The sequence below is a fragment of the Antennarius striatus genome, chromosome 5 (genome assembly GCF_040054535.1).
Source record: "Antennarius striatus isolate MH-2024 chromosome 5, ASM4005453v1, whole genome shotgun sequence".
Taxonomy (NCBI): Eukaryota; Metazoa; Chordata; class Actinopteri; order Lophiiformes; family Antennariidae; genus Antennarius; species Antennarius striatus.
This window is the reverse complement of record NC_090780.1, coordinates 15,412,763-15,422,500: the sequence shown is the minus strand read 5'-3', so window position 1 is coordinate 15,422,500 and position 9,738 is coordinate 15,412,763. Positions and strand designations below refer to the sequence as shown.

Genomic DNA, 9,738 nt, shown 5'->3' with positions numbered 1-9,738 from the left:
GATACATTTCATTCTTACTTTCTGGTACTGCACGATGTGAGAAGATGCATGGATATCTATTTAAATCCAAGGACTGCAGATGTCTAATGATTCCCATTTATATTATCAATGCTCACTTTCTCATCAAGGACTCTCAGTGTGACCAAGTGGGATTCATTAGCTGCTGTGACAGTCTGGGATTAAAGGGACTCCCCACCTCAGCTACACACACACACACACACACACACACACACACACACACACACACACACACATCAAAATGAGCAAGAGTACACACACAACCCCAAGCAGTCACACTCCAGTCATGCCTCCCAGAGGCACCCAGTGCCAGCACATGCACACTTGTATTATTCCTGTCAAATCAGCATTTAGTCTTTGCACGCACAATCAATAGGCTGCTGCAATTATTTCTTGAAACGGATCCAAAAGCTGCTGTTCTATCCGAGCTTTCCCTGCATTTCTTACAATGGCAGAGGAATGAATGGCTCAGCTCTGAAGGAGAGCATCTCTTTGTGCTTTCATTTGCACATGGTGGATTTAAAAGACAAACACAACACAAGCCTCTGCCTTTAAAAAATCTGCTGGTGATGAAAAGAAAAAAATAGCCATACAAAGAGTTCACTGAACACGGATAGGATGAGGTGAGAAGGCAGGTGGTTGGATGAATAATAGAAGGAAATATGGTTTGGAGAGAAACGCCCATTCTCCTCCTCCCTGTACCTGGCTGCAGCTGTCCTTGTCACTTCATCAATGTTAAACTCACATGTTTCTGTGCACAACTTACCCCCACACGCATAAAAAAAAACTCATATGGAGATAACGTGGTCTAGGCTTATCAATAGTAATCAAAGGACCAGCCCACTATTACAAAACCAGGTGAAAAACTGCCCTGTGGCTGTTTAATTCATCTGTCGTGTCTCCCAATGAGCGTGAGGGAGTAGATAGTAAAATAGGAATTAAATCTGTGCGTGATCCATTTAATTCATTTCCAGATGGCTCAGACAGAATGTGGTCTGCTCAGGTCGGCAGATTTCCACCAGACAGGCGTACAGGACTTACCTCAACGCAACCTTCACAGAGCAGTCCCCCTGACTCGCCATTGTCGCTTTAAAGGCTGGCCGGTCGGATGTGGACTATTTCGGCAATTTTCGGTGCGGTGGAGACGGGTCTCGGGTCAGCCAGAGCAGCCGTCAAGAGCTGCCGACGATGAAAGGCATCATCCGGACGCCTCCTGCCGTCTTCTTCCGCTCCGCTGTGGCCGTCATTTCTTGCTCCCTTGGTGTTTTATTACATCGCAAAGTTTGAGTCGTTTTCTTCCTGTCTGGGGTGCTTTCTCCCTGCCTCCTGTGTGTTTCTCTCTGTCGGTGTCTTTATCAGCCGTTACATCCTGTCTGAAATGCGCACGAGAGCAGCACACGCGCGCCCCGCTGACACCACACTGCTCCTCACACAGACGCGATCACGTTGGACCTGCGCTGAGACCGTAAACTGGAGGAGGTAATGGTGCCTTCAAGGGCTGTCGGAAACTACTCTACATTGGTGAGGTCGCGCAAAAATAAATTATTTTTTCAATTTCAATGTACCGACCGATATTTATGAGCGATATTTTTCACCACTAAATATGGTTAAAAGGTAAGACAATTTAAAAAAAAATATTTATCTTGCACCGTGTATTTGTCTGTTTTTAGGCTCATTCACAAACCATCAGCATATTTTGATAATATTTTTGTAGCAATAAGGTATGGCCCAGAAACAATCAGTTCTCAATTTTGTACAAGATAATTTGGATCAAGAATTTTTGGGACAAAAAGTACGTGATGACGTCCTCTTGAGATTTTACACCACCAAAGTATGGGCTGGAAAAACATAATACATAAGTAATATTCCACTTCTGGTGATCCATAAGGTTTACAACAACAAGACTCATTTGTGCTACTGTAAGATGAACAGTAATACTACAGACTCGCAGTCAAAACTGAATTTCGGTTGAAAGTATCCTGATTCTGTTCAGTGTCAAATTTGATGTGTCTTCAAATGTTGCTGCAGTATATCCTGAGGAAGATCACATTAGTGAAATAACATGTTTCTTCAATGACTATCAAACAAATTATAAATTAAATTGGGACATCAATGTGATTCCTAATTCTAAAGGCAAAAACATATGGGGGCCAGATCATCAATGGACTATTTCTTTTTGGTTTAATCACTTTGAAGGGAAACCAGAGTGCCTGGGCAGAGAATTGTGACTTTGAGTACTTGAGTCAGTTATAATGCAAATTGTACTGAAATAATTCATTAGTCCTATGCAAGCATAGAGGAAAATGTAGAGGAAACATTTAGATATTTAGCTTAAAGGGGTATTCCAGTGATTTTGCCTGAAGCTTCCATAAAGTTCTGGCACTCAACAGACAGATATTTGTAATTGTCAGAGTTGATGTAGCAGAGATTGATATGAGAACACTTTTAATCTCTAGTATTGGGTTGAATCAAATTAATTAATTTACCCTATATTTCAGAAACTGGAACACCCCCCAGATTTCCAATTGCCTCTTCTTTCAGCCAAAAATTAATGTTTAAAGTGTTGGACAACCCTCTCATGCGTGAGTTAATTACCAATTGTACATGCAGTTCAGTAGTTAAGTACCGCTTAACTACTATAATGTCATAATTATGGCATGCCGTTGTTAGATTAACAAATTTTATCCTATTTATCAATTTTAAAGTAGCAGTAGCTAAAACACGTTCTGCCACATCATAATGAGCAACAGAAATTAAAGTTTGTGAAGGATACCTCAAACTATATGCATTTTGAATATGTTTTAAATGTCGCTTTTTAAACAATTATTGGATGAAGTTCAGAGGCGCGAAGGAAAGACGGCTAGTTTACTACAATGTTATAGATATTCATAAACACAAGGTGGACTTGAAAGCCACATAATCTCATTCGATTGACACGAATTTCGGCTAATTCATGAATTTGACCCGCCTTCACTGAATGTAACACACCAATCAGAGTGCTCTACGGGCCTCTCGGCCCCGCCCAACAGCACACCCACAGCGGGCAGCAAAGATTACGAGCCTACACCTCACGGCCTGCCAGCGGCGATGTATGAGGCCCGTTAAAACATAATAAACAGAGGGAGATTGTTTTCATGGTGGATAGGAGGGGCCGCCGCCTCAATCACCTTGAGGTCAAAGGTCGACATTCATGCAGAGGTTATGTTGCAGCAGGGAATAGGGTTGATTTGTTCTGCCTCGAATGGGAAGTTACCTTGTGCTCAGTTCCCTCTGTTGCTGACTAAGAATTACTCGAAAGCGGAATCTTTTATCTGAGTTTAGCCAATCACACATAACATCACAGGCCATCCTGCTCAGTTTCTCTCTGTATATACTGTACTCAATCAATATTAATCAATATTAACTATACAATCACCTTTTGCTCTTTTCCTCTTTTCTTCATGCTGCTACAGCCAGGTGTTGCTTTTTATTTAACATGATCTATGGACAGTAAATTTATGAAGCTGGCTTTTTGTTTAAAAGTTAAGGTGCCAAGTTATCCGACTGTGCAGTGGATGCGGACAGAACAAAATCCTTCATGTGATGGTATGATCCTGCCTGCCCCTGTGTATGTTGTGTATCTAAAGAGTTGTTTACACTTGGCATGTTTGGTGTAATTTTTAAAAAAAACTGGATTTGGCAAGGGCTAAAGACAGGATATTAACTCCTGTGGCCTTGCTGCACGTCTTCATGTGTGTGTTGTGGTGGAACTCCAGGCTCATCCAAGAGGTTTCTTCCGATCTGAAGAACTGTTCTGAAGACTGGTGAAATGTCTTCAAGTCCAGGTTTATTCAACACAAATCTAGAATGACCTGTATGACTGAAATCTCCAAAGAGAGAATAATATTAAATTATCAGAATGGATATTAAACCTTATATGTATTAAAAGTTTCAAGGTAAACCTATTTCTCGTGAACTTTTAAGACCTGTTCCTATGAAGGGTTACATAATTGCTTGCGCTGTTTTACTAAGAATGTTAAATCCCTTTCATTCCTATTCACGGTGTTGACAGATTTTAAATACACTCCAACTAATTTCTCTCCCGAAAGCAACCTCCTCCTCAACACCCCACAAAATAAAAAGAACATTTTGTAACCGTACAGTGTGGGTTATAAAACCTTAAGATACAGTAACATTTCAAGTGCCAAACTGGTGTGAACAGCACAGTAATGCCTGATTTTAATGCAAAAGAGGTTTTGAAATGCAACAACTCCAGCCACCCTTGGGTTATGTCATTCATAGTGGAAATTTATTCCCCTGCTTGGATCTGAATGTTTTCTTCATTCTGTATCACACTCTCAAAAATGCCCTTTTGAATCTTATTTATTCATCGTTACTGTCATTTGAGCAGTGATATAAATATAATTGTCCCACAGTCTTTTTATATCTATTGTAGAAAACCTATAATGCAGAAAAGAAATATCACTCTACCCATAATGTTAGTTATTTATAACATATGCTACAAATTTAGTCATTTGTATTACCACTTTATTTCATTAACTGTTTTACCAAGTATAATCATTAGAGTTCACAGCTGAATACGTTTATAATGAAACATGATCACTGTGCTCTAACCAATACTATGGGCTCCAGGATGTCTGTTTTAATATTACACATTGTATTATGTGTCTATGTCACTGAACAGACAGTCAGTAAAACCATCTGATATCATTCCTTAACTGTTATAAAGACACACGGATCTCTTGCACTATGACTCCATACATTTGACCTTTTCTTTTTGAGCTAATTTAATCAATTTCAAAAATATAATTTCTTCATTCTTGCCTTTTACTTTTTATTAATCCTAAACCCTAGACAAGCATATAGATACCTGGATTCGTATAAGCAGCCAAAGACGAGTGTGTGTTATACTAAGCAATATAAAACATTTCATGTGAGTGATGTCAAACATTTTCTTTACCACCATATTCTGTGCTTCACTTTGACTCCTTTGGTCAAATAGTCCCAAAACACCAAGAGAGAGGTGGAGGAATAAGCTGCATCCTAACATATTCTCTCATCTTTGATGTATTTATAATCCCTCAGTAGCATTTTCTATATTTGGTTCTAAAGCTCCGTAGACTAATCCGCTATTCTTTACTCTGAATTGGCCAGGATTACACAAACGCACATTTGACGACTCAGTGGCTGGCAGAGAAAGAGGTGCATCACCAAAATGAAAAGTTAAGCATTTCTATTATACACCATTTTTAAATGTTTATTTCACTTTAAAAAGTTAAGCATTTCTATTATACACAATTTTTAAATGTTTATTTCATTTTACATTCTCCTTCTTGTCTCCCATGGGAGAACACGACTGAGACTAATAGGTTGTGCAGAGATATTTAAGGTTGTTTATGTTTTGTACAGTATTTGCATGTGCGTAACAAGCTAAAATGTTTTCGATTCATGTGAGTCAACTGCTGTGGCTTTAAGCAGTGAAGGATTTTATCAATGTTACAACCACTGTAGCGCATTACAATGATGATGAAAATGTTGTGTTTTGAAACTCACTAAACCTTCCCTGCATATAGATTAATAATCAATTTTAAAAATAGAGAGAGCAAAAAGTTTGCCATTTGTCAAACCTGGCATGCAGCAGCACTTCACTACAACAAAAAATAGCACATGATAACTTGCATGAGACGTAGATTTTTGCAGGACATGCATTTGGTGGCATTAGTTTTAGCTTAACATGTATTTATACTGTATGTACAAAGTAAATTATGCTAATAGTGTTTGATCACTAAACTGTGTTTTTTCCCAGTTGATTTTTTATTTCTTCATCAGATCAGTATTTTTATGACATATTTTCCCTTTCCCCATGTGATGTCAGTACTCTTTTTTAAACTTTTCATTTCTTTTGATAGTTTTCCTTTTAATGTATGTTGTCATCGGCAGGCTGCAGTAACTTCCTTAAAACAATCTGAACCATCCATAAAAATGTGTTGAATCGGTTTTCTCACCTTTTAGTATAATATTAAAAATATTAAAATGAAAAAGTTCAGGGATTCATGGATCTTAGTTTAAATTTGGTGATTCAAACCCACATATCAATGGATGGAGGAAATATTCCTTGGTGGACAGACATGGCTTCAAGAACCAATTAAATACAGGAGTGCAGATTCACACAGTCCTGTTACCTTTGTTTTCACCATATTAAAAGCAATATACTGTACTTAACCTGGTTTATGTATGTGAGGGGAAAGAGCCTGTACATAGATGATACATGCATTGACACACAGATCACATTCTCAGAGGGATACAACACGCGTGATCAGTAATGAGTCATGAACATGATCCCATTTAGAGCAGACCTAGATTGCAGCTCTATTCCCCAGGGCAGGGGGTGACCCACACTCCGCTCCGTTTGCGATCAGGCTCTGATGCTTCCTGCTGGTCTGTGACTGAGCGGTGGCTGGGTTGAACGCCAGAGGATGTCTGATAGTGGCTGCTGCAGCCTCGGGGTGTTCAAGAGAAGCAATGACTGGGTTATTGCTGCATCACAGGGCATGAGGCCAGTGCGTCTGGGCGCTCGTCAAATGAAAGGAGGAGGTCAACAAGGAGTGACTGTTCTATGCTCCTCTGCCCCAAAGCCCACTGCATACTTTTACTCACACGTTCACAAAATGCCAGATTACATTTGTTTAACATTTTAGCAGTAATATGAGAAATAACAAAAGGCCAAGTAAAGTAAATACCTCCAGGTGTGGACAACTTATGATTTCTTTTGTAATCGGTTACAGTAGAGGGCAGTGTGGTGGCAGATTGTAGCACTGTTACCTCACGGTAAAAAGGTCTTTGGTTTGATTCCACCTGGGGCCTTTTTGTGTGGAGCTTGCATGTTCGTCCCATGTCTATGTGGGTTCTGTGTGTGTGCGTGTGTGTGTGTGTGTGTGTGTGTGTGTGTGTGTGTGTGTGTGTGTGTGTGTGTGCGTGCGTGCGTGCGTGCGTGTGTGTGTGTGTGTATGGATGTTTGTCTTTCTGTGTGTTGCTGTGTGATGAACTGGTGACTTCCACACTCGACCCGTAGTCAGTAAAACCTATGACCCAGATATTCATATAAGCAGTTAAAGAAGAGACAATTCCTGATTGTCTTGCCTTCAAGAAAATTAATGGATGGGTTACAGCAGCGGGTGAGAGACAAGACGCAGCCACTGATATTCAGCTGATATCCTATAGATTCACAGTCCTTCTAATGCATTTCATTTATTTGTCAAAAGTAAACTTATACTGTATCAGGATGAAAAGTAGGGCTGGCTCAGTGGTTATGGAACATCATACTTAATGATTTCAAATGTTAAAAGTAGGTTTCCACGGTCAGTGTATTAGATGGTATAAATTTGGCATCAAGCACATATCGTCTGCTATGCCCAAGGTACAGCAATACAGAAACTGATAATCCCGTCATGGGCATACAACATGGAAAACACAGGTGAGCTCATTTTTCAGTGGAACAAACTCCAACAGAAATCAGTCAAAAGTAAGAACACAATTATCCAAATGTTTTGGTTGTGCATTTGAGTTACTCCACACTATCCACCTCATCATCTGTCCTTTTATCTCTCTGCCCCTCTCTCTTTTAGAAAAAGTGTAGCATCACCACACTATTGAATTACCTTGAGCCATGGAAAAAGAGCGCTATGGATGATTTTGTTTCTTTTTTTATCAGTTTTTATTTCAACATTGTGTGAATGCATTTTGTCTGTAGTGGAACATATTGTATTTCTTTAATGGACAAGATCTACTGAATGTGAACAGAACAGTATCATAGGGGTCTGGCTCAATATTTGCCCTTGTCTTACTGTTGTGAGTTCTTATTTGATCCATGTAGTGGATCAAATAAATTCAGGCACACACACAAATACACACACCAACAACCACACATGCACACAGATTCTAAACACACATAAAAAGACAGTGATGATTCACACAGCCACATACACACACTCACTCACTCACACACACACACACACACACACACACACACACACACACACACACACACACACACACACACACACACACACACACACACACACACACACACACACACACACACACACACACACACACACACACACACACACTCCATTTTGTGTCAGAAAATTGAATTGCTGCACCCAGTAACTCGATTATAAGCAGCCTGTCTTCCACTCTGGGCTGGTATCACTTAATAAACCTAAGTGCATTGACACGGCTACACCGACATTAATATACACTCAGATGTACATGTACTCAACCCACTAAAGCAGCCAATCAGATGAACAGAACAGAAAACCCCCCAAACATGAACAAAATATTACAGACATGTTCCAGAGATAATTATGGATTCTAGGTCAATCATCACAGTCAAAGAAGATATTATTTAATTAATTTGGTGGTTGTACAGCTAAATTTAGCCTGAATAAGACCTAATAGCTACCAATAAGTTTGTTATGCTTAGTAATAGTGCAAAAAAGCCTTCTTTAAGTCATCAGTCATGTGTTTTGAATGCATTGTGGAAATAACAGCGTTTACAGCCCATGTGCAACTATAACAAATACATTAGTTCAGCCATGTAATGAAGACATGAGCAGATGATACAGTCATATACACTGCATGTCTCTGGTAGAACTACGTGGTAGAACTATGGTACATGACAATGAATGAATGAATTCATAAACAAGACAAATTTAAAGTATTTTACAAGGGCAAAAATGTAGCATAGAACCTTAAATTATAATCATTAAGATGATTAAAACATAGACATTAAAATCAGATGTTAAATTCTGGAGATAAAACATAGTTTTTTTGCAATAAAAGTGTGTTAAAAGTGAAATAGATTGAAGCATCTAAGAGAAACTGTAAACTGTCTTCAGCTCCGATTTAAAAGAGTTGACAGTTTGAGACAGATGTCAGATGTTCAAGGAGTTCTTGTGTTTTGGCGCCAATTACAATCACTTCAGTCTTATCTGCATCCGGTGGACAAAATTTTGACATGTATGACATTATAAACAACATCGTTTGGCATGACTTAGTACCTTTGCCGCAGAATCAGAAAACCTTTACTGCCAAATAATTTTCTACATACAAGGAATTTGTCTTGGTTTTTTGGTGCTTAATAATAAACTTCTTCTTCTTTTCCTTTCGGCTTTTCCCTTTACGGGTCGCCACAACGAATCAGTTGCCTCCATCTAACCCTGTCTTCTGCATCCTCTTCTCTCACATCAACTACCTTCATGTCCTCTTTCACTATATCCATAAACCTCCTCTTTGGTCTTCCTCTAGGCCTCCTGCCTGGCAGTTCAAAACTCAGCATCCTTCTACCAATATGTTCACTATCTCTCCTCTGGACATGTCCGAACCATCTCAGTCTGGCCTCTCTGACTTTATCTCCAAACCCTCTGATGTACTCATTCCTGATCCTAGCCATCCTGGTCACTCCCAAAGAGAGCCTCAGCATCTTCATCTCTGCTACCTCCAGCTCTGTCTCCTGTCTTTTCCTCAGTGACACTGTCTCTAGACCAAACAACATTGCTGCTCTCACCACAGTTTTGTACACCTTTCCTTTCATCTTAGCTGAAACTCTTCTATCACACATCACACCTGACACTTTCCTCCACCCGTTCCATCCTGCCTGTGCATGCTTCTTCACCTCTTTTCCACACTCTCCATTGCTCTGGACTGTTGACCCGAAGT

At 39.6% G+C, this 9,738-nt stretch overlaps 1 protein-coding gene across 8 annotated transcripts in view; it reads right to left on the bottom strand.

Annotated features, from left to right (window-relative positions):
- kif21b (kinesin family member 21B) overlaps positions 1 to 1,433 on the bottom strand; it is a 70,333-nt gene extending 68,900 nt beyond the window's left edge. For all 8 annotated transcript variants that reach the window (XR_011035440.1, XR_011035441.1, XR_011035443.1 and 5 more), the window contains exon 1: positions 1,060 to 1,433. Coding sequence is in view for 4 of the 8 variants with exons in the window: in XM_068315630.1 (XP_068171731.1) it covers positions 1,060 to 1,100 (41 nt within the window). In the remaining 4 variants the exon portion in view is untranslated. The remainder of the gene's footprint in view (positions 1 to 1,059) is intronic.
- Positions 1,434 to 9,738: the final 8,305 nt, after the last annotated feature.